Below are 26,521 nucleotides of genomic sequence, written 5' to 3' on the forward strand. Positions count from 1 at the left end.
ACAGAAGCCCTTTTGAACTTTTGTTGCTTGTTAATCTTTATTAGAACTCTTACATCAGTGATCACTTTTCTTCCACGTAGCAGTAAATAGAAGATTGTATTATTAGAAAGGATGAAATTCAGTGTTAATAACATACGTGCTTTTAATAGTGTTCTTTTTTTCCAGATGTAAGAACTTTGTTTTTTCCTGATGAAACCCAGATAAAGTTTGCAAAGCTCAAGACTCTTCAAATCCAAGGTGTTTACTACTATTTATATCTCATGTGAATGAATGTCTGTATTTGGTTCTGGCTTTAAATTGTGTTTATCCATTATTTCATGCAGGTGTGTAAATTCACTGCTTTTAGATACACAGCAAACAACTTTAAAACTGCTATGTTAGTAAGAAGATGCACTGATTTCCATTGATGTGTGTTTGTACATACCTAATAAGCATTGCATCAAAATGGTCTCTGCAGGTTTCTGCAACTCTCTCAATAGATTTCTATTCTATTCTATGCAGTTACTAAACAAAAATTATTTAAAAATATTATATATATATATATATTTATCATTACCTTCGGTTTTATATGCTAAACAAAGTAATTGAACCTATGTCTATGATAGATATGTCCAGCAGATTCAGGTTGATGAATCTGGTATCGGGTAGAGAGCCTTAACACAGATCTACTGTAGCCTCAAGGTATTTTTGTAACTGACTAGTGTACTTTGTAAATAGTGGCATAATAGAGAATAAAATATGAGGATAGTGTGAACGATATATATTCTTGATAGCTAAATGCAATATTCTCCAAAGAAAGCTTTAAGATATTTGTCCTAATTTTCTTTAAAACACAGAAACCAGAACAGAACAAAACACATGTTTAATAGTTACATGGATTGAGTCCCTTGCCAAGCTGACTTTGGGAATTAGTTTTCAGTTTTGCATATAGTAGTCACAAACCTACTTTGCTGAGTACTCTTTTGCGTAGCCGTCCTTTTTTGTTTAAGAGAGAAAACTGAACAAGAAGCAACAAACAGATTTTTTTTTGTGGAATACTGAAGCTCCACATTTTTATGTAGCAGCGTGCTTATTATACACTCTCTTTGGAAATAGGACTGATTTTATTAGTGTAAAATATTTATTCCTAAAGAATAAATATATATATAAATAAATAAATTATAATTTAAAAAACACTGAAAAGTTATTTGGAATTTCTAAATACAGACTTTTCCTGCAGCACCTTGAGCATTAAAAGCTTTGCTCATTAAGTCAGGGAAGAGAATTAATACTTTCTGTACCCAAGCACATATTACATTTGGACGTATTAGAACATGCTGCAATTTGATCTCAGGTATTCACAGCATTCTTTGAATAGGCTGTGAGTCTGAGCTCTGTGATACTGTTCATATGTATATCTGAATACCTGACCCAAATACCTAACTTAAATTTAGTTGTGGTTGGTCTAGCCAGTGTTACTACAGTAGTAGACAAGGCCGAGTGTTTTTTATGGTACTGGGCTTGCCTCTAATTTGTGACCTCTTTTCTTTCTCTCCATAGGGGCATTTCTACTTATTTTGAGATCTTTAGTTTTCTAAATGATGGTGAAATTATAATCAATTAGGGTCTGTGTCACAAAACCTTCTGTACATGAAATAAAGGTGCTGACAATACCATATCATTTCAGAATTAGGCCATTCTTCTTCTGACCTGTAAGTGCCAAAATTAAAGGGAACTGAGGATTAATCTGTTGTTTATATCCATATGTAACCTTACAACATATGGATTAGATCTTCTCTGCACCTGTAGTATAACATTTTCCTCATGCTACAGCGTAATACCTTAACTAAAACCACGGAAGCTTTCTAATGACTTCAAAGAAATCAAAAACCACATTCAGGTTGAAAGCATTTTATTGTTTGTAATTTTTAGCTTAGTGCATATTAAATGTAGTAACTGATGAGTTTAGTAGAATAATCACTATTACCATATGCAAGAAACATGCTTCATAAGTTATATAAGTCTTTAAGAACTGTTAACTTTTATAGAATTTGCTGCAACAAATCATTCTGGGAATGTCTTATACTTGTGTTTTCAATTGAGGTTCCAACATTTGGTTGAAGTCTATTCTGTACTTCTATCATCTCATAATTCCCTCCAGAGAAAAGAGAGAACAATCTTCATGTTGGGAGGGAGGATGAGGGAATGATAATTGAAACCATGTAATAAAAAGGTAATTTAGCAAAACTATTAGTTTTAGTTGTTGTGGTGTTGTTTGTTGTTGGTGTTTTTTGTTATTTTTTTCTTTTTACTATTTTAAGCCCATTATTTTTAAAATTACTTCTGTATTAAAAAGGCTGTAAAACTACAGTGGATGTCAGCACATTACATCTTAATTCTCATTTTCCTTTGCATGAATAGTAAAATCTTTATAAATTGTGAACTAAAATTAATTGAATAAACTTCAGCTGAACATTTTAAGGTTTCTGTTAGAATTGCAAAAAGCATATTGTAGACTTTTACAGTATCATTTAATGGTTTCCAACATTGACCACACCTCGAGTGCAGTACAGGAAGAAAGTGCTGATGGAGAAAAACAAAAACCAAGAACAAATGCTAATTAGTATCGTATGATTTACAGCTCTGTTTATAGCTGTAATACAGTTACTAACACCCAGATAGTTCTCCGTTCAATAAAGAGCCATTATCAGCCACAACTTTTATCAGCCTGGACAGCCAGTTGCACCAGTTCAGCATGTAGGAGAAATACTTGGAGAAATAGTTTACGGGCTTGGCCCAGGTAACTTTTCTTGCTAGGTCACTTCTAAGCTGAATTGGTTTCTTGCCTGGTTCCTACACATACCTCACACACTGGGGCTCTTTATTACATTGGTAACACAGGGAATTCGGCAAACAGAGAAGGCAATGGTGAGACCGGAGCAGGAGAGCTGCACAGGTGCTCCTAACTTTATGCAAATAACCTGTGGTTAGCTTGGTTGTGGTTTTGACTTTTGGGTGATTTCTCTCCCACCTCTGTATAGAGACGTCAGTGTGCTGGTGAACTATGAATGAATGTTCAACAGGAATTGCCTTCCCCCTAGCCATCCTCCAGCTTCTCCTCAGGGTTGTCTTCTGTGTGGTATCTTCATTAATAACTTGAGTGATGCTCTAATGTCTGCTTCCAGCATGTGCAGATTGACAGCAACTGCAAACTTGGGAAGGGAGGTTCAGAATTCAAAATGATCGTGATAAATTGAAGAGGTGACTTGAGACTGGCAAGATGAAATCCAATAAAGGTAACTACAGAATGTGGCAGCCAGGAAGGAGAAATGTGCATAAGTACAGACTGCGATATACCTGGCCAGGAAATTGAAAGAGGAAAAAGAATCTGTAGGTTAAAATGGATTGCAAATGGAATTGGTTGCTTGTGTGGTGTTGGTTTGGTTTGGTTTGGTTTTTTGGTTGTTTTTTTTTTTTTTTTTCTAAAAAGTTAGTTCTTACTCTGGGTGTAACAATAGTGTGTAGCTTTGCTGGGTATAAGTAGAGCTGAGCATCTTTTTTTTTTTTTTTTTTTTTCAGTCCCTGAGCTAGAAGCGATGTTTTCTTCAGTTTCTGTAGCAATACTGGGGCTTAAGTACTATTTACCCTTTCGAGTGCATCTCTGTTGTTAATAGATGGCAAACTCTGAATATGTCTTTGTTTTTCTTAACTTCAGTTGAAAACCTCTACAATGTAGCCATTTGGCCATAAATCAAAAAATAACCAAAAGGTATTAATTAAAGGACATACCATATCAAATATGTTATCTATTTGTCTCTAATTAAACTAATCGTTTCTAATGAAAGAAAAATGTTCTTTTAAAGTATTAATCATCTTATCTATAATTTCCATGATTTTTATGATTTTCAGGAAATCTAACATCAACTTAAAAGCATAAATGACTGTAGCAAGAAATTTAGAAGCTATCAGTAAATCCAGAATATTGTTATATAAACAATGTATTTCCATATAAGCATATTAATATAAATAGAGCAAATGCTTATAGCAAAAAAAATATTATTAACAACTGAATTCTAAAGTACTAAAGTTCATTAAAACTGATTCTTGACATTTCTGACTTGAAGAGTAGGCCTCAGCAAGGCATAAAGTGCATTAGTGCCATTTCTCAAAGTGTTTAAAAGATTTCTAAAAACATAGGTAAAAGGTTTCCATTCACAGATCTTATGTTAAACTGAATTACAAGATAAAAAATCAGGAAATTCATGTGGCAAATAGGATGATCTGAACTTTTAATTTACAGTATTCTGTAGATCAATACAAATATATATTTAAAGCGACCAAATAATTGGTGCTCATGAAATCCTTTTGTATCACTGTGTGATGCTTTAACCAGCTTTTTGCTCAGTTACATTTTAAAGTGATGCTGGGACTTGTGAAACTGTTAAGTAGTTTACTGCATGTTTACATCTGTGAATTCCTGTCCATATCAGATGCCAAGGTAAACAGATACAAGCCCTGTGAAGTGGAGCTTGCTCTCCTTTTGAGGGCAAAGTATTTTTTTGCAGCTGTCTTGGCATTTCAATTGATCTCCATTAGGCTTTTGAAAACCAGTAACAATTGGGGTCATGGCACAAAGTCAGAAATTTTTGCTGCAGTGGTAAATGTTTACAGGAAATGGTGAAACATGATGTCTAATCCTGTTAGGTATTATCATGTTCCCACCCCATTTGACTTCAGGGACATGTAAGAACCTCGTGGGCTCATGTCTTGATGACCCAGTCTGGAGGTTAAGTTGAAGAATATCCTTCTGATTGTAAAGATCGGCATCTGTGTTGCCTAAAACTGGAAGGTCCAGTTTTGTTTTCACATACACTCTAAATTTTACAAGAAAATATATATGCTTTGACAACACTTCCTGTTTTTCTCCAACTCTTGGAATTTTTGGCTGAAATTAAGTTTAACACTCTCTATTTGATTGTCTACATACCGCTCTTTTACATGTATATAAAGTCCAAAAGCAAGAGCAGCTTCCAATACATGCTAGCAAGCACTGTGAAAGGTTCACAGACCTGGAGCTTATGAGTTTGGTCGCAGTCTGTTTTCTCGGTGGGTCATTAGAAGTTAATGGGTGTATCTGCATGCAGTCCTCATAACTGCCTGCCCTCCTATGGAGAGCCGTGGTCCCTTCGTGTCCCAAGGCTGAGTGGCTAGGGTCACTCTTTCATAACCCATTTCAGTCATGTTAGTTTAACATATTTTTAGATAAGTTACAGAGCAACTGCAGAAGTACCACAACTGACACATCCGATGACAATGTCATACAAAAGTTGATATATTCCTGATGGGTATCAAGGTGGGTGCTTCCCCAGCCAGAAACACTGAGGCTGGACATTTAAGCTCTAAGTTTTAAAACCAGTCTGTACTCTCCAGTTTGGGTGTGTTTGAGTGAGGCTGTGTTATCCTTGTTGCACTTGTGGGGTTGCATGTTTCCAGACAGTGGGTACCCTGTCCTGCTTTTGCTGCCCTTTGCTGTCTGGGACATCCCACAGGGCAGGTAGAACCTTCCAGCATTTTACAAACATCAGAAAACAGCAAATTACAGTAATTGTGCTGCCATTTATTCAGCCAATACGTAACAAATTAAATTTATTGTAGTGGTTTAATTGTTTTGCATTTATCTTAAAAAAAAAAAAATCTTATGATTACTTCATGCCATCTGGTTGGCTTGCCATTGACACAGCAGTCCCAAGGCTAGAAAATACAGTGTATTTAAGGTAAGTTTTGCCCTGTTAAAAGATCTAAACTCTTCATGTTGTAAATCTGAAGAGTCAGCGACGTGCTCAGCTAGGGTACGCAAAACTTACGGGCATTTTTCTCTCATCTGTTCGCACACGGTGCAGCGCTCCATACGCCTTCACCTAACTGTAAAAGGCATGGCGTGTTCTGTCATCCCCAAACATGCTGTCCTTTCCTTTTCTACACACGCTGGTGGGTGGGTGAGCATACAAGCATGTATGGCTGTGCACGGGCGTGTGTGTAAGCACATGCAAGTCACAGCAGCATTGACACAGCTTTTCTATTTGCTATCACTTCTAAATGCTGGGATTACCTGGGCGATTGTTTTCTCAGAATGCCATAATGTAATATCAAACCTAATACTCCAACAACCATGCACTAATTAAAACTGCAATTATATTTTTGCTCAAACAAAACGACTTAATAAACATTATCACAAACTGTTTACCCTTCCCAAAAACAATTTATGCTCACTAATACAATTTCCCATTAAAACTGCTGCCAGGTAAATTAAAAACTCTTGAAATAGTAAGTAAGTGGGAAATTAATTCAACAGTTTAATCTAGAGCTAATAACAGTTGCAAGCTCAGAAAAAGATTGCTACAGCGGGGAGTTAATTAACAGCTTATTCCCCATTTGATAAAAGTAATCCACTCTAATTCCAGTGTAATTTACCTCAATGTAATATAAAACCACAAGCTGCTTCTGGTGCTAGTAATTATTAGCCTTGTCCTGTAGCCACATTGACAATAAAAGTCAGCAGTATCTTAATAATAAGAGGCAGTCTGCTAAATGCCCACAATTAAAGATGTAACATGAAATCTTGAAACTGCAACAATCATGTATATTGCTAAACAGACTGGAGGTACAATTTCGCTAGAAATAAGCACGTCTAATTGCTGCCCCCAGTTCTAACAACCAGGTGTGCCTTTCATAAACCCAGGTTATTCCACTACAGAAAGTTCTGTCTAATAAATGCACTGGGGAGACTATAGGATACAGGTTACAAACAAGTCTGCTTGTTGTTTCAACTTCTAGTGAGCCTCTGTGGATTTAGTTTTATTATTTTCTCTGTCATGCAAATTAAATACAAAGTTTGGTACTCTTGACCTGAAATATCATACTGGGATCATAAATTCAGTGTGGCTTTTTTGACCTCAGCTATATTGAAGTCTGTTTTCCTTTCATTTCTCTTCGTGGGGTTAAAACCAAGGATCAGATTTTGTATATTCATACATGTATACATACATATATACAAACATCTGTCTATATGAATATATGAAACATGCTTTATTATGCATTTTCCCAATCGATCCCAGGATAATACATTCTGATAATTATTTTGATTTGCTTGTGAGCAATCATGACAGCCCACCACTAGGGAGCTCAAGCTGTATTTAAGTATTCCCACATTCTTAGTTTGGCTTCTGAGTATCTGGTAGACTCCTTGGTCTGCCTGCATGATGTGTTCTTAGCATTTTTCCATTGTCACTGATTTAGGGATGTCATAGTAAGGATAAGTTGGTACACTGTAATCATAATTTAACTTAAGTGCAGGAAATTAAATGACCTACTTTATCATATAAATACTGGTACTTGAAATAAGAAATGTATGGCATTATTTTAACCCATTGGTTATTAACAAGGGGTGAGTGGTTTTGATTTTCTGCTATCACCTAAAACATTTGTTTATAATATTGATGTATTTGAGAAGGTTCCTTCTGGGGCTTTGATGGGTTTCTCACAAATAAAACTTTTGCCTGCTGGGAGGTGCTCCACTGGATAGCAATTGCAAACAACTACAACTGAGGTTATAATTGTGGAGATTTTTAATTATTCTAACCAGAGGAAGAATTCACTTCAAAGGCTAACATTAAAAATACAAAGGTTCGAGTACTGTGTGCTCACACCTTAGTAAATGTGTCAGAGTTGGTGACAAAAATGAAGACAGGACCATAGCGATAGTTCAGCTACAGATACTGTATTCCTTCCCACATGTTCTTCAAGAAGCTGGAATTTCCTCGGTCTAGTGCAGAGGCAGATGGATGTTTAGAACTGAATTACGCTTTTAGAATGCATGAGATATGGCTGGGGACTCTGCATATTCAGCAGCATTAATGGGAGATCCACCTCAGATGAACTGAAGGTGAATAGAAACCAAGTATTTGAGGCCTCTGTGAGGAGCCTAGAGGGGGTATAATCTCCCTTCTGAAAACTACTGTAATGCAGTACATCTTTACTGATACTCCTTTTGTCAAAAATATGCTTAATTACTATGAAGGTGATTAAGGCACTAAAACACCTGCCATATGAAGATAGGCAGAGAGTGCTGGGACTCTTCAGCCTTGAGTAGCAAAGGTTCAAGTGGGCATCTCAGCCATGTGGGAAAATAGGTGGTGGGGGAGTGAAAAAGACAGCCAGGTTCCTCTTGGAGCTGCACAGTGACATTTCAAGAGGTGATGGACACAGTCTGAAATACAGGAGAATCCACTTAAACAGAAGAAAAAAAACTTTTTTTACTGAGAGGCTGGTTTAACACTCAGAACACGTGGTGGAATGGAGTCTCCATCCTTGGAGATATTCACAACCCCTCTGGACACAACACAGGGCAGCTGGCTGTAGGTGAGCAATTTTTGAACTGGGTTTGGGGGGGGGAGGTTGAAATACACAATGTTCAGAGATCCTTTCCAACCCTCTCTGTTTTCCGATAATGCACTGGAATTTCTCCTTAATCCAGTGAAAATTTGTTGTTTTGAGGTTCCTCTTTCAGGCATTTTTCATCAAATAAGACAAGGTAACGGCTGTTAACTGAATGAAATATGATAGAGAGGAGTAGATTGAATGTGTGAAATGATCAATTTTTACCTGTGAAAGCAGTAATACGGACTCTTAGAGAAACTGTTGGTGTCTGACTATAACCACTTTTAAACTATGCTACCCAATCTCAGTTCATTTATGTATGTATGTGTATTTTGTCTATACACAAAATCCTTAGTGTAAGTGAAGTGATCCTTAAAATTCTGTAGGTCAAGGATTGAAGCCCAGTCTTTGTGGATGCTCAGACTAGATAGACCTAGAAATGAATTAGCACATCTCATCAGCTGCTCATCCTTGCTAATGCAGTCCTCTGTGCTTTCATTGCAGTCATTGTGTCCGTGCTTATCTGAGCCACAGCAGAATTGGGGCAGACTTTGAGCAATTCTAATACAGCAGCTTGATCTGAATTAAGATTTCAGCCAGACTATGTGGGGAATAATTCTGAAGGGCTGGGCACTGCTGGGAAGACTCAGGGTGCTGCCTCGTGTGTCTGACAATGCAGATCTGAAGGAGGAAGCAGGCTCCCAAGCCCTGGGTGCTGCCTCTTGTGCAGAGATGGCCAGAAGCGTTGTGTGTCCACTTCAGAAATGCTGTAATTTACAGGTTGATGGATTAAAATAAACAGACCCTAAAAGAGCTGTTGTGGTTGATAATCCTCCAGTAGTACCAGCTCTCCTTTTCACTAACTGCTGAATCAGGCAAGTTAGCGCAGGACGAGAAGCGCCCATAGGAATGTGTGAGGTGACAGTGTTAGTATGATTCTGATGCACTCTAAGAGGAATCCTATTCTGCGTAGCCCTGTCATGCTTTGGCAGGAGCCTGAGAGGCAGCAACCGCTCAGCAGGAGGGATGTGGTTTCCGCAGGTGAAGGAGCACAGGAGGTGCTCAGGGGCATGGCCCTGGGGACGCATTTTGGGGCTGAGGGGCAGCGGGGCTGAGCAGCGCTCCCGGGAGCACTGTTGGATTGCGCAGGACTCAGCTCAACACCGTGGTGAGAGCATGTACCACGGCCATGTCCTCTGCATGTGTACCTGAAGCGTGGAACAAGAGCCAAAGAACAAGCCTGTGTGCAAAATACAAACAACGCTCGTTGTTTGCCAGCTGTAGAGTGCAGTCAGTCTCAAGGTAAAGTAAAATAACCTCAAGGACACGGCTTAATTTCCATATGAGGCATGGTTAAGCTTATTAATCGTCAGGGATAGCTGTGAAAAAACACAGCTATCAGGGGCACAGGTTTTGACCATCTCCTCTTGCCTGTTATAAATGAGCGTTTCCAAAGAGCAGATGCATTTGGCGATGATATAGATAACTAAAACCAATAAGATATTAGAGAATTTTTTCTTAAGTTCGAATTTAACCAAGATATTTAAAAAGCAAAGTAATAGCCTGTGTACACAATTAATGAGTGCAAGCAGTGTGTTTAACCCATGGTATGCAGAAATGAAGTTATGCCATATTCTGAAGGAATACCACCATTTTCAGTGGTCCTGACACTTCCATGAGAAATGCACTCCGTGGGGTAAATTGGCAGTGCAAGCAGCAACTTGTGGCCCCGGAGTGCTCCTGGATTGCCTGCATGAATAAATAGTAAGATGTTGGAGCACCATCCTGATAATCTGTGTAGGCCACTTCTGTAATCTGAGTTAGGAAACTTCACCATGCTATTCCTTTTGTAAACCCCCAGTTTCTAGCTAAACTAGAACAGTGTCACATCCAGTCAGTAGCACATCTTGTCCATGCCCCAGTAAAGAGTCCTGATGGATATTTATTTGCACTGTTATAAGTTGACCATTTTTCCCAGTTTTTGTCAGACTTTCTGCCTATTGCTGCATATTCATGGCACTTCATCTACATGTTCAAGCGCTCACTGTTTTTCTTGTTGCCTTTTTCCCCTCCCTCCACCCTGAATTCAGTGAGCTGGTAGCAGATGTACTGAGAGCCCAGGAAAGTGAGGGTCCCTGACACAGAGAAATTAGATCAGTCATTTTTGTAACAGGAGTGATGTGGAAGATAGCTGCAGACAGTGGGGGGAGGCGTTGGGATTGGCGGTGAGAGGGAGGATTTCAAAGCTCCAGGTTCAGGAGAGAGCTAGGTGATGCAGTTCCTGATTTATACAGGATTTAGGCTCATGTTTACAGTCATATAACTTGTTAGCACATTTTTAGCAAGTCAGTTATGTTCTTCTTCCCAGTTTGTCTGGCCTTTCAGACAAATTCTATTATGCTAATGTAATTAATATACATTCTAAAAAACAGGATAACAGCAGTTTATTTCAAGATTGTCTACTTTGCTTTTTTAGTTCTGTTTCCCATGCTGCCACTCAACATTTCACAGCTAATGCTAAAAGAGCCTTCTTTTCTGCAATTCTTTCTGGCATGGAAGGGCTTTCCTCTATCTCTCTGCCTCATTGACTCTCCATCTCATTTAAAAATCTTTGCTGAAAATACATCTTTTTCCCCTTGCATGACCCTCATAATTTTTATCTCTCTCTGCTGTTATTTTAGTATGTAATTTTACTTTTAAACTAGCTGATGGCCCTCCATTTGAGAAAGGGCAATCAATAAATTATGTGCTGATTGTGGATATTCTTCATCATATTTTGGTATTTCATTGTCCAGACTGTAACAGTTGATATATATTTTTGTTGTACTTTTTCACCTACTTTAGGGTATCATTATTCTTGGCTTTTAATAATTGAAAGAAAATTCAATCTTTTTCCATCAGGAAAGAGAGAGCATGAAGGAATGAATCTCCACCTGCTAAATATCATTTATATCGGTTAATGGCCTTGCTGAGGAAACACAAGCTTGAGCAAAGTTGATGTGGGTTGAGCAAAGACAGTGAATTGTTTTCTTGAATAATTTTTAGTTTATGTTACTAAATCATCAAGTAGCAGAGACAGTAAAACTCCATGAAAAACTGGCCAGGAATTTCTGAAGTACTTTCTTTTTGGTGAAAATGGAAGCTTTTGTTGAGGGGAACGTATATGGCATCTTTAACAGGAGAGGTTTTTAAGTCCTACCTTGATGCTTTTCCCAGGGTGTGAAGGAGTGTCTGCATCCTTTGGGATAACTTTAGGGTGAGTAGCATTCCAGTGTGCAGACGATGACTAAAATTTACAATTAATAGAAAGTTTGTAGCAGTGAAATCTAGAGGGAAAATAAACTAGCTACTGGAATGTGCTCATTCTGACAACACAAAGGTCTGGATATGTAGGTAGGTCTGAATATGAATGTATTATGTTTAAGCATAAATAGTACCTTCCTTTAGCATGAGTACTTGTAGTTTAGTTCTTGTAGTTTAGTTTTGTAATCTTATTATGTGCTAATTAAAAAAAGATGAAACTGAGCAACTCTTGGCATTTTAGAAAGTTTTTCTGCATTGTTGTATTCTTTCTAAAAGGTGATTAAAACATACATGGTGAGAAAAGTCTCTTACTACTGTCTTACATATCTTTTGGATTAATTTAAAATTTAATGTCTGCTTATAGTAGATCCACCCACATAGGAGTTTCTTTTCCAGCATTCAGGAGTGGTTGGTGCTGGTTGGTCTTCATGCTGTCGCTTGAGAACTAAATTGTAATACGTAAAAAAAACTAGGAACATATTCTTAGGTCATCTCAATGCATGAATCCAATCTCATAAAGATTTTCATTATGGTTTGAGGGATGAGATGTGCATCTTATTCATTTGCTCATACAGATTCTAGCTGCTGACCCATTCATCAAATGCACAAGTCCAGGCCAACGGGAATGATCTCTCCAAGAAAGATAAAGAGCAGAAATTTCAAATGGAAGATATTCTTCTTTGTAGTGGCTCACCTCATCTGCCATCAGTTGGAATTGATATTATCTAGCTTGTCATATGCCACTGTATCTAAGCAATACATACTATGAGAGTAGCTGGGCGAAAAAAAAGGGTATGTGTGGGTAAATATAGCTTATAAAATAAAATTAGGGGAATTGTTTCATGTTTTGTTAAGGGAAAGCTGAAATATTTTGTAGAAGCCTTCCAATTATTTCAATTAAAATTCTTTTTTTTTGGAGGGGGGGGGGGGATGAAGAGCGAGCAGTAACACATTATTGGCAATGGAATGTCATCAGGCAGCCAAAACCAAAGAGAGACCACCTTGCAATCTGAAAATGCTGATTGCATTTTCTGCAAAGCCAGTAGCATAAATATGTTTATTTGTTTCTTAGTTTTGGTAAATGGCTTAATTAATGAATATCTCATTGGCTAATGCTATGCCTGCAGCATTACAAGTGAATGTGTTAATGTTTGACAGTTAGAGCACCAAAAACTTTGAAGCTGAAACTGAATTTTGTAAATGTAAAATGGCAAGAAGTTTATATGATATATTTTCAAGTCCCTAGAAAATTAAAAGATCAGCTTTTACAGCCATGAAAATTATTTACTAACCTTTAAATATAATCACCAGTGGATTATATCATGAAACATGGCTATGTATTCAGGGTAGCTCTAATTGTGCCAGATGATTTGGTAAGAAATAATCAGTTCCAGTCTGTTTTGGGCAGGAATCTTTCACATGAAGGACACCTTCTTCAAAGGTTACTTTCCTGGTTAAACAAAAATTACCATATTAGAGATTGCTAAATTGCATGAAAAGCTCTTTCATAGAGTTAGTCCCTCTGGTGAAATCACAATAAAATTCAGTAAGGAATTTATCAGAAGTAAGCAATGCACTGACTGTGCTGCAGATAACATGCAGGAGGTATGCAGAATTCCTGAGCTCTGGTTCATTACGAATATTTTCTTAGTTACTAATTTCAAAATCCATGACAGCCATTTTCTTTGTTTATTCCCATCTTCTTAAGAACATTAACATGAGAGATATTGATAAAACAACTTTCAATTCTCTGTTTGAGAGTATGGGCAACCAAGGAAAAAGAAATTGAACTGTTAAAACTACAGCAGTGCTGCTCACTCAGAATTTAGTTCTGGCTCCCCTGAAGTTTCTTCAAATTGGCAAAAAATATTGTTTGCAAAATCCTAAAAGTAAATAACCAAAATATTTATTTTAATGTGTATTTTTATTAAACTAGACAGCATTATTACAGCCATGGATTAAAGACCTGTAATGTGACTTTAATATTGTTATTAGATGGTAATGTCTTAGGATAGTGCTCTGAAGATGAAATAGTTCTCATTTACTTTTCACCATAATGAATACTAATGTGTCAGGGGACAGTAGGCATCTTTGCCTTCTGTTCAGTTTGGCCAAATAGGAAAGACGAGAACAGAAGACAACAATTAGTCATCTGTGAGTGAATGCAACTGGAAGTTGTGACTAAAGCCAATTGAAATCCAGTTGTACAGATCTCCCTCTCATTTTTCTGTTTTGACTAAATAAAATAAGAACAGACAGTAAGTTGTCCGGTTTCCAAGATTTCTGGTGAGAATTATTCATAATAGATTTGTTATTTCTACAGTGGTTTACAATACCATTTCATCTTGTTATTGGAGATGTTACACTCAACATATTATGAGCTCTTCCACGAAGGGAAAAATAACTCACTGCCTGGAGAGAGTTTATTTTCTGTACTCACAACTAGACACTAAATATTTTTGCTTAAAAACAAAAATTTTTAATCTTCTGGGCAAAATTAATGTAATGCTATCTTCAGTAAATTTGGGAAGCTATCACAGGTATAATAGAACAAAATGTAGTTTTGTTACTCTGTGCGTAGGAATATTTGTTTACCCAGGGTTAAAATTGTTCAGGGTCCCTCTTTTTCCTAGCTGGGAGCCTTGTTCACTCTTTGAATCCACAGCAAAGTACCTTCAATGCTGTCTGTAGTAAATAACTTGAACGTATGTAAAAATAGTTAGAGATAATATTTTTATTTATTAATGGTTTGCTTGTGGCAGCAAAAGTTACATATGTGGACATGGTAGGTGTTAGATGATGGTTGGACTTGATGACCGTAAGGGTCTTTTCCAACCTACATGATTCTAATTCTATATATTCCATAACAAAGTCATCCTTTCTGAACCTGAGCTTTTCTCTTCAGAAATTCCAGTAACAACAAATCCCGCATTTGAATCTGCAGGTAAACTATAGCTTCTTGAAATTTATAAAAAGTAAGATGTAGATTTTTGCTGCTTGACAGTGATATGGATGAGACCAAAACCTACTGCAGTGATAGGTAAATTAATATTATAAATATCTGTATCCTTCAACAAAAGCAAGTGCAACAGAATAGCAAGTGTCCAGCTCCTGAAACAAAGGAAATTATCTATTGAGGTTCTGCAGGCTCCATGTTTTAAGGCTAGAAAAGTGAAAACAATCATAGTTTCAAGAATATTGTTTTCAATGCCTGAAGAAATGTAACTAAGAAGAGAAACAGGGCATAGATTCCACATTCTTAAACGTCTTTTCCAACCTAAATGTTTCTGTGATTTATTTATTTTTTTCTGATTATTGTTGTAAGGCAGGGATTTTATGCATCAGTTTTACAACAGCATAGATTAGTACTGGTTTACATTTGAAGTTGGGTAGAATATAAATGATTAAGCTCTGATTTGGCTGAAGGTGCAAGTCTTTCTGTCGCAAGAAACAGAAACAGCAGGCACTAAGAAACAAGAAAAGCTTTATTTTTGATGGATGGCAGGGTCTCACAAGTATATTTAGTACATAAAGGGAGGTGCATACTTGTAATATTTGAGAACAACACAGTTAAAATATTGCTGGGTGCAGGTGTTCTGTACCTGGAAGTGTCAGATCCAAGTTTATTGGGTTTTCTAGTCTGCAGAGATCTTTGGTATCCAGGTGGATTCAGCAAATCACATGTATTGCCTCAGCAGCAGCAATATCTTATGTAAAGTAATAAATAATATAAAAAAGAGTGACAAACCATGTCTTTTAAAAAAAAAAAAAAAGACTGTGATTTTTTTCCCTTTCTAAGAGATAAACAGTGTAAGGAAGGAATGAATTACTGCTCCATGTGGTTGAATTTGTGGCTAGAATTTGGAGAGCAAATGGCTGAGGCTTCTTGTGCCTTTTTGTTCTAAGTGTCCCTTTAAAAAGGTACTGTGATGGGTAGAGAAGTTCATGGGAAATCTCCTCTTCCTTCCCTGGGTAACTTTCTGGGTTTGTGGTCAGATACCTCTTTTTTAATGTTGATAAATACCTGACTTTTTATTTTCACAATTTCTCAGCTCTTCATAAGTTCTGTACCATTATTATAATATAGTAATACAATATAATAATATGAAAGTGAGATGAGGAAGGTCTTCACTTGTGTATAATTTCTGTATAGTTCTAAATGCCAGATGCTTGTATGGTACAGATACAATATCTTCTGTTGTAGTATGTTTTATAATATAAATAATTAATTCTTATCAAAACTTTAAAAATGTAATTTGAAGCTTGAGGCTGGTGCACTTCCTGTTATCGCAGTTGTTTATCACAGGGGTGAGCTGGCTGGGCTGATGAAACTCCTTTGTAAGTTTTGACTGTGTAGCCTGCTTAAGTGGTTTATAGGTTTTTTCACTGCTTCTAATGGCTAATGATAATTAATATTTTCTAACAATAATAGTAATTTAAGCATGCTGCTTTAATTAATGTTATCCCATCTTTTTCCTTAATTAACCAAGTTGTCTTTAGCCTGGAAACATTACTACTGAGGGTATTGAAAGTAAGAGTTTGTAGACTGTAATCCATTCCTCCCTTACTACTATTTAGTTTCAAAATTTTGATGGCCACTATACTTCTTGGAGGATTATAACTATGAAATAATTTTGTAAAATGGCCTGATATGGGGTCTTGGCTATGGATACAGTAATTTATTTATTTATTTATTTTTAATTCCAGTACCTTTCCTCAATAGTCTTTACTTTCCCCTAAAGTCTCTTGCTTTGAATACCAGCGGCCCTGACTTAACATCCCTGTTAAATAGCAACTCTTAAATTTGTCTCGTTAGGGAAGTATAATCTTAAAATTGTTTATACGTATCTAGCATTAGCACCAATAAGCAGGTTTGACCTGACTTTGTTCCAGTAAGAAATAAGTATAGCCAAATAGTTAAGAAAGGCGAAGTTTTATCAAATGTCGGTACATGTTAAAGTATTACTGAACTATTAAAACCTCAGGACTTCAACCAATTCATTTTAGTCATGATATTGCCTAAAGTTGAAGTATTTTATAAAAGCTAAACAATGCCAAATGCATTTGGCTGAGATCAAAAGCCAAATCTATTTGTTCTCTTTCATCTTCAGTGTTCCATTTCCTAGGAGTATGACCTTAGTCAAACATCTATTAAAGTTAGCTTTTGATCTTACTCCCTTTTTTAGAAAAAAGAAAAAAAGTCAATCTTTAAAATTTTCTTCCAGAGACAATCACACTATTGTGTTTTAATGTTCCAGTAGTGTGTGAGTAAATAGGATTCTCTGATGTATGTGATAGAACAGTGGTTAAATGGGACAATCATTTTTGTGTCAGAGACAAGAATCAAAAGGAAGCATTCTTCAGAAGCTGTTAACTGGAAAAATCCCCCCAGGTCAGTGGAAACATGTTAACTGGTCAGTGTGCTGCATTTTTTGGTCCTTTGATGAAAATGCCTTGTAATTTGATAACAGGTAGCTGTTCATTTGTAATACAATTTTCTCTTCACCACTCAAAGCTGCATACTGATTCATCAGCAAAAAGGTTGATTTTCTTCTCAAGTATGAGAAATTTAGTGGCTTTTTGAAAGAAGTAGGGACAGATAGGAAAGTGGATATCACATCATGTATTTCCTGAATAGAACTGTCAGGATATTTCTGGTCATATGTAAGTTCCTACAGATAGGAACTCAGGAACTGTCTCCAATTCACTTCTCCATGTAGGTGAAGTGAGTAGGTCTATCTTAAATTTATACTGGTTCCTAAAACTACATGGAGGAATGAAATTATGGTTAAGATTTATGTCTAACATAGTGAGCTGACTTGACTAACGGTAATTTATTAGTTCATCCACAATAATTGTCCTGTTAAACCTACTCTCATAGATACAGTGTCACCGTTTTTGAAATCTCAGTTAAAGGACATTGTAGAAGAATACTGGAAACATTTATTTAAAAGCAGTATCTACAGAACAAACAAAATGTATCTTTTTATTAAACTATTTTCAAATATATCACATATTAAACTTCTGAAACTAGAGTTAAATGCTTACTGGAAACGCGCTGGAATATTACCTAGGTATGTTTGTAATAATATATGATACTCAATTTCTCAATGCGGGAAAAAGCCTTAAGGTAGACTCTTAGCTCTAAAAGCATAGCTGCAAAAAAACAGTATTAATATTAACAAAAAGCTGATGACTGCAAAGTATAATTGTAGAGGGAACGATTGCAAAGGGTGATATATTATATCAATTTACAGAAAAGCAAGATTAATAGATATGTGCAGAATTTTTCACAATTGCTAAAAACAAAATTCAATAAATCTTGGGCATAACTTATATTTAAGATATTTTAAATTTTAAAATAAATATTTAATTTTACTTATAACATCTGAGAATGTATTTTAAGATCTGACTGTACTTCGACTATTGTTGAACAAAACTTAAGCTAAGATGGTTGATGCCATAGTTTTATAAGTGAAACTGCTGTACTGATAGCAAATTCAGGAGTAAGACCACTAGAGTTTATCTGGAAAGATTTGCAAGGGCAAAGAGAATATTTGCATAATTTTAGATTACTAAGTGTTTCAGTTCACTGACTAGATTATTCCTCTACTTCTTAAACCTTCATTTGGCTCACAGGCTGCAAGTTAATTCAGCTTGACCAATGAGTGGAGACATATCCTTTAAGATTTTGAAAATGGTGTAGTTCATCTTCTCTGTGTTAGTTTTATTCACAAACTGGAACAAGAAAACAAGCTTCCAGTCAGTTTCTCAGCTTTGAAAAATGGTCTTTACCTTTCATAGCATAAAATAGAAATAGCTATTCTGGCATAACTTCACAAACAAAGAAGATATTAGCCCATTGGGACTAAATTATTTGTCTCCCGTGATATTTGTGTAAGTAAATGTGCCTGAATAAGCTTCAGCAAAACTATATAACTATATTGAAATAAGTTAAAACAGGAAGATCAGAACAATCAGAAGTAAAAAAAAAAAAAAAAAAAAAAAAAAAAAAAAAAAAAAAAAAAGGAAAGCTAAGAAAAGAAAATAAAGGTACACACTCCTCTGTAATCATGTTCCATACGCTCTCTGGTTGTGTGATCAATAGTCATTAATTTATGCCCCAGGGGAAAATATTGCTCTTTGTGTTTCTTTACCTGTGGTGTGAACATAGCTAAAAGTTAAATCGGGTTAGCTCCAGCCTGTGGGCTGCCTCCCATTTTTCCTTTGCAGCACTAGAAATTCACATATCCATCAACTATGTACAGAAGGTGCCCCAGCAGTGGCTTAGCTTTGACCCCAGGAAGTGTTGGGCAGCATTCGCTACCTGACGTGCTTGTTCTCATCTCACAGAAATGTGCTGGAAAGTTGCATGAAAGCTCGTCCTTTCCCAAGTATGGCTAATTGGATTGCTGTCAAAACACTCCCTAAATTGAAGTAAACTAATCTCAAATAGCTCATTTTCTTCTTAGGCAGTTTACTAACCAAAATGTATATGCCATGGCAAGCCACTAATGCAAACTCACCACAGAAGCCAGCTTACAATCATCACTGACAGAACGTGACATTGGTGACAAAAAATTCCTGCTGACTGTGTGAAGCATTGAGTTGTAACTGTTTGGGATGGATGCTTTTGTCCACTCCCTGAATTAAAAAAATAAAAATAAATAAAGTCAGGCTTCGTTATGTCAAAAGTGCATGGAGAAAGAGATGATAAAGTAATTGCAGGTGGAGTCTTCAGTCTACTCTGCGCTCCCTCACGTGTTACTTTATTTTAGATCAAACAATTAATGGAAAAATTAGCTGGAAAAATAATGAATCATCCATTCCCAGAAAGTTTCAGTAACATTTCTGCTCTATGTTCTCTGTCAAATCAATAGTAATTGTGAATGTGGTAGATTCTACCTTAAAGCTGGAGAGCTGCTTGGAGCCTGGGTCACTAATTTCCTGAATTTTCACTGGATTCTTTTCCTTTCTTGCCAGAGACATTATTGCTTTACTAGTCTAGATACCATCCAAAACCATTTTTCACTGGGAATAAGCTTTGGTATTTCAAATGGTCATAAAGTACTAACATTTCACTTTTATTCAACAGCCAGAACTGGAAAGTGAGTCTTAGAAGAATATTTCACATTTTTTTTTTATTCTTAAGTGATGCTGCTTTTGAGCCTTGTGTCTTTGAGGTGGAGCATGGGCTCCCTCTTCTCATTGCTTAGGTTAGTGCTTCAAATGAGCACAATATTTTTGCACGTTTTATGAAATGGCTACAAATGTCTCAGCCTTAAGGAAGAGCAGTGGTAGCTGTTTTACCATGGCATTCTGTTCCTGCTCTGGCAGAGGTCTTGGAAAAATTGCTTATATGAAACAAATAGTATATAGGGAATGATTCTACAAAGTTATTTAAGTAGAAGAACTAAGCATAAATTTTGCAATATGAACTGGCACAAGTTGTCAGCCCAGCTGATGGTCTGTATCCAGTGATTTCGGTAATGTTTGCAAGTAATCCCGCTGGTTTTAAGTTGATTACAGATGGATTGCTGCAGCATTGGGGGATTGTGATTCCTATGAAGAAGACAGAGTTGTATCTTTGAATATTTTGTCGGTGCTTCCAATTTAAGCTAGTCTGAGTTTGAGTATGAAATGTTGTCTTTCCTGCCAGTGCCAACCCAACCATAGTAGAGAACAGTTTATTGTCGCAGTGTTTTTATTGTTCATTTGCGAGCAAAGTTTCTGTGGTGGTGTTGCCATCTTAAATAAACAGGGAGCTCACTGCTGCTGTTCGTAGCTTGGCCAGTGAAAATGTGAAATTAATAATTGCTTGGCTTCAGTTCAGTGCAAACAACTAAGGAGAGGTTGGAGTACCATTCCTCCTCTATAACACTTCATCTTCTAGGAAGGGTTGCATAAGGGGTCTGCACAGTACAATTCTCAAAAGCCCTTATGTTGGTCAGGCTTGTCCAGCTGAAGTGAACAGTGGCAACCAGATGGAATGTTTTAACAATCCAGTTTCTAACAACAATTCTGAGAAGAAGGAACCTTGACAATATATTTCATCAGAAACACTGATGAAATACAATGAATTTATGGAACTCGGTATTCACTTAAAATATCTAGTTTTTTAATCATGATTTGAGACAGCTGGGACATAGCTGAGCTGTGCCATCTGATTGAAAAAAATATATATTTGTATAATATTTTGCAGTTGCAAGTAGGAAGTAGCTTGAAATCACTCACAAAGACATCCTTATTCTCAGAAGACCTTCCAACCCAATTAATTTTACAAACTCCAGAGATTTATGCCAACTCCTGATAAGCTTTCAGACATTTTGGTACTTAACCGAAAGGACCTCCAAAAACTTCAGCAATTTCCCCAACATTATCACTTATGGAGAGGTGCTTTAAACCCACAGAAATTGATTTAAGAGGAAAGGAATAAAGGTGGAGAAAAAAAATTATTAACAGTTAGTTCTAATTTCAGACAGCAGTGTGTGTGCCATGATGGACTTCAATGAGGATAGTGAAGTTAGAGAATATGTAACTTTTGGTGAGCATGAGGGCTATTGTGATGGAACTTATTTATGACTATTTTAGGTTCTTGTGAACCCAAATGTATTCTAAAATGGATACCTGAGTCCTTCAATCAAAGGGAAATTCAGTGAGCTCTGAAGCCCACAAGAAGGTGGTCCTTAAGACCTGTTTATGTACCCTGGAGCTTTCCACACTGTTTTCCTGGAGTTTGTGCATGAGCTTTCCACACTGTTGGGCAGTCTGAATTGTTCTGAATTTGAACCAAACAGATCCGACACTGGTCATCCGGCATATCACAAGGTGACAGTGTACTGCAATGTCCAGATGCCGGTGCATGCCACCATCTGTATTTCTCTTCATACCAAAAGAATTACTGAAGTTACTGGTGCATTCCTGCTGTGCAGGTTGTAAGGCCTTTTTAATTTTTCAAGTGTTCATCTCAGGGAATTGTACTTTTTCGTCTATGGCAGCGTTAAGAAAAGCATAGAGTGGTAGTGTCAGAATTTGGATGATTATGAGCATTAGTGTAATTTGTCTTCTCCTGACCGAAATCTAAGTTCTGGTGCTTGGATTTGTCACTCTTTTTATGTATGAAAACACAGTTTTTAAGTATACCACGTATACAATGAAAGAGTTTTCATTTCATGCTGAAAATTATAAATGACATCACTAAAATTGCATTAACTATTCACAGAAGAGCATACACATTACCTGTATAATGTGATCATTATCTTTTCAACAATAATTCAGTGGCTGATGTATCTGTCCCATGTATTTTTACTTGTTCTGCAACCTGTAGATCAAAGTGGGATGGTCAGTCAATCAAATATATAGAAGAAGGTAAAGGTCACAGTAGTGCAGCACACTAAAAGTATTACGCCTAATAGTCTTGACAAATCATTCTCATGGCATAGATTGTAAAAAAGAGCAGAAAATGTCACGAAATTAATCAATTCTCATGAGACATGCTGTTAGAATGAAGGAAAAAAATAATGTATCCCTCTCAGTGCTCTTTTTAGATCTGATTTTTCTGTTTCCCTCCAATAATGTGAGATGCAGTTTGGTTTGTCTTGAGGTACAGGCTACCTTTTAGGATATGAAGCCATCAGTAAAATATGCAGTATATACAGGTATTGAACATAAATGGTTGTGTTCATGTAGGTTTGGGCATTATGAACATTACCACACATAACCATAATGTGGAATTAATGTTTGTATATATTTCAAACTGAGTCCCTTGGGTTTAGAAAAGCTAACTGACAGGTCCTTGGTCATCATATGTTTCATATCCTTGATCATTATGAATATCTCAGGTAAGGAGACACTGAAGATGTTCATGTTAAAAATGTTTCCCATCTTTTAGATGGGTATCAGGGAGTGTAAGTTTTGTAAGGAGTTATGCAGGTTGAAATTATGGTGAGAATGCTAAAGAACGGAGGCAGTGACTGCTTTTGTGGGAAAATGAGTGAGCTGGAATGAAAATTTTGAATGGATTGGCACATGATTGTTACAGACCTGGGATGAAAACATCTGGTGAGCAAACTATATTTTAAAGTGAACACCCAAATTTCTAAGTTTCAGGACTGTTTGCAAAACATGTGTGAAATTCGACAACCATTTGGATCATTCCATTAGAGTGGTAGGGGCATTTTGGTGTGTACAGGTTTTAATCTTGTTTATACTCATGAATTTATACCTGAGGTTATATTTTAGAATTAAAATAAGGCGAGCAAGCACAAAGTGTTAATCAAAAATTATCAGGATTGCAAAATCAAGCCACCAAAAACCTTAAACATTTGTACAACCCCTAACTCTGATCCCCTTAGCATTTGGCAAAGTATTTAAATTACATTATCACATACTATCTTTTACCCAGCATAACTGGTTAGTGATAGAGAATCAGTTGACCTGTTGGTGAATCAAACATGGCTGTTTGATTAAGAGAGCTGTTGGTAGGTCTGTCCCTACCTATCCACTGCAGAAGTGGAAGCTCTGTAGAGGAGAGGCAGGGGCTGCACAGAGGCAAAGAATAATGTCTCTCAAGTAAAACCTGTGTAACAGTTCATTGCAGAAGCAAATTCACTGAGCCTGAATGTGAAAGAATAATTCCTGAAAAATATGCATAATATTTGCATTGTGTGTGTGGTTTTTTTTCCTCTCAGTAATGTTCTTTTGCCATAGCATAGTTTCTTTATGGTCTGAATTTAAAAATTAGGCCAGTCAAAAATCTTCACTGTTGTCTGAAATGTTTTGCTGAGGATGATCTTCAATATTCTCTGAAGTTTCATTAACTGAATGGGTTTAGAATATTAGTCTTAATTTTCTTTTTCACTTGGAGCACCTAACAGCATATTCTGTATAACTGCTTTTAAATTTTCTACTCAAAAAATCATTTTTCCTGTAGTTTGTCATGGCTTTTTTGTTACAAAATAAGAGAGAGAAACATTTTTAAAATATTGTTGTAGCATAACAACAGGCTTGCAGGTATCAGAATAGATGAGAGAGACTCAACTGCTGTAATATGTTTCTTGGCTGTTGACTACATTTCAGCTTGGCAATGTCAAATGGTTGTAGCGTGGATTTGGGTCTGGTCTCCAAAGTGCCCTCCCAGGGCCTAGGGTGAATAGTCACACAACTTAGCCCATGATAAAGCTTTGCACTGCAGTGCTTATGCTGAAATCCCATCCTGTGCCCGCAGTGGCCAATTACTCACTAAGTTCTTTCTTTACAGTCTCTCAAATGTTTCACATTGATGGATTATTATGACCTATCTGAAATGGTAGCCAGGATATCTTTGAACAGCTATTGAAAACAGAGCAGTGTGCTAGAGCTAAAACCTTCCTACAGTTTCTTGTTGAGTCGGTTTACAGAAATGGAAAAAATCTGCCATAAGAAGACTTGTGTGCTTGGACCTGACTCCAGTCTGCCCTAACACAGTGGTCATTTTGACGTTCTTATTCAAGGCAGATTTAACAGCCATTTGTGTTAGTAGCTGCATTTTACCTCTTGTAATCACTAACTAAGAATAATTAATTTCAGCTATAGAGAAGCCTCTATTTTCTAATATGAATGTTCAAATTAATTAGTAAATTCGTGCCAGCATTTTGAAAATGTAAAGTACATTATATGTGTTTATTAATTTTCCTGTTGAAGAAAGTGGAAAAGAAAGCATATCCTTTTCAGTCTTCAAAGGCCTAATTTATTGGATGTTTCAAAATTGTTTTCACTGTTTGCAATATGGTATCTCACATTAACATTTCATACTACCAGATGTTTCATTATTTCTGTTTTAGCACATCATATTTGACCCATAGCAGCTTTGAATGCAAATAACAAACAAGCTGATGCACAATGCTTGACTGTTAGACGGAAATAATATGGCAAGGCTAAACTGGTTTTCATTTTTTCTTTTGGATATTATTAATTGCAGTGTGTTGACTGTTAATTTAATTAAATGTTTTGTTTTAATATAAGACCATTCTTCAGTTCATTGACTCACCGTTTCATTTAATTAATTGCAAACCTCAAGATTTGATTACTCATAGTTCTCCTTTAGTTAATTTACTTGTTCACAGTTTTGACAGAAAAGCTTTCAAACTAATATGAAGGAGGGGCACCGTCTAACTAATTAGGGAACTGAAAAATAGACTGAAAATCTTGTAGCTAGAGTACAAGATTAGCAGATACCCAGGGTCGTGTTAAAATGCTCCGAGTCCTTGTGTTTACCGCCAAAATCTAATTTTCAATGACTGGACGTAAGTTAAACATGGAGGATTCACTTACAAGAAGGATACCCTGGGTACATCAGTGCAGGAATGTAATTGAGTTTTGGTTTCTTATGTCTGCAGGAAAATGTTTGCTAATCGGTAAATTGTGCTGCTGACTCAGGGCATGAGACGCTGTCCCCTTGTCCCCCAGTGCTAGGAGTGTGGCCGAGATCAGCGCTGCCCTGCACCGGGACGCTGGCCTCGGGGGAAGGCTGCAAAAGACCTTGCAGTTGTGATCTTCAGGCCATGCAGGAAAAATGAGGTTTTGCTAGAATAATTCCAGAGACTTCACGGAGGAATAAGCCTCAGTAGTCTTTGTGCCTGTGTATTTGAGTAAACAATTAACCACTAGCTTTAATAGGATGCAGAGAAGGGATGGAGAAACCCCTGTGGTCTGCATGCCCTCAGTGCCCAAGAAGTCACTCTTCAGGAGCAGAGGCTGTCTAAAGCGAGTCCAGCTCAGAATGCAATTGCAGTCTTCCTTCATTGCAGCCAGAGCATAAACTCTGCTGGTTTGCATGTCCTTGAAGGGTTATTTCAGGGCTAAATTCATGTGTTGTACTGCAGAGTTATGCAGACTTGTCAAAGGGAGAGTACAGTGTGTCCTGACAAAACCGAAATTACAGACTGAAGATTACTAATGGCAGTTGGTTGTTTTGCCATATGCACGATGCAGGTGTACCTGAGCACACACCATCACAATCTGTTATGCAGTTGTAATCAAGATTCATATATAGAGAGCTGACCCAGGAACGTGGCTCTGAGATGTCTGCAGCAGCGGTGATGTCTCTGAGATCCCCACCAGCTCCTCAAGGAGCCGCTGCCCTTTGGCCAAGGCAGTGGGCAGGCTGCGGGCCACTGCTGGCAGGAGCAGCTCTAGAGCCACGTGGTTGCTGGAAGTTTGAAAACAAATCATTGCAACTGCGGTGAGACTCGTGTTTGTTGTTGGTTTTTTATTATTTTTTGTTAGCATTGTAGGAGCTGTATGTATTTGACAATAAGTGGTACACAGTTTATTTCCTGGGTGTTTAGTGATTGATCACAGCTGGGAGAAGACAGCTAAAGGAAGAGAAATTTCAAGTGTAAATGGAGAGAAAAAACTGAAATCTTTGAAGTATGTAATCCAGCATGTCAGTTTTCGTAGTGATCCTTTTTTTAGGTGAAAGTAGAGGGATAGATGTATACATTGCAGCAGTTTCCAGGTCCATTTTTCAAAGTGAGGTACTCTAAGTGAGATTCTGCTGCTGATAATGATTCATCCAACAGGATGGAAATGATTCTTCAGTTCTTTGTAGATCCTTAGATAAGTCGGTTGAAGAATAACCCTCTCTGCCACAGCTAGCAGGAGCTGAGTCAATTATAGAAAGGGGTTTTATTAATAGTTAAATTACATAGCAGCTTCAGTAACGTTAGTCTCAGCAGTCGTCTTAATTGAAGATTATGCCAATGGGTGATTTGCTGTACGTTTTCTTCCATCCTTTCAATCAGTAGTACATCCTTACTGCTGA

General features: G+C 36.9%; 1 protein-coding gene across 6 annotated transcripts in view; it reads left to right on the forward strand.

The window, feature by feature from the left end:
- The window catches only part of DACH2 (dachshund family transcription factor 2), a 282,601-nt gene that overhangs the window by 160,611 nt on the left and 95,469 nt on the right, over positions 1-26,521 (forward strand). For 4 of the 6 annotated variants that reach the window (XM_082770531.1, XM_082770532.1, XM_082770533.1 and 1 more), the window contains exon 3: positions 166-237. The exons of the other annotated variants lie outside the window; for them this stretch is intronic. In XM_082770531.1, the coding sequence (XP_082626657.1) occupies positions 166-237 (72 nt within the window). The remainder of the gene's footprint in view (positions 1-165; positions 238-26,521) is intronic. 6 annotated transcript variants of the gene reach the window in all.

The sequence above is a fragment of the Aythya marila genome (assembly GCF_965140915.1).
Source record: "Aythya marila genome assembly, chromosome: 13".
NCBI lineage: Eukaryota > Metazoa > Chordata > Aves > Anseriformes > Anatidae > Aythya > Aythya marila.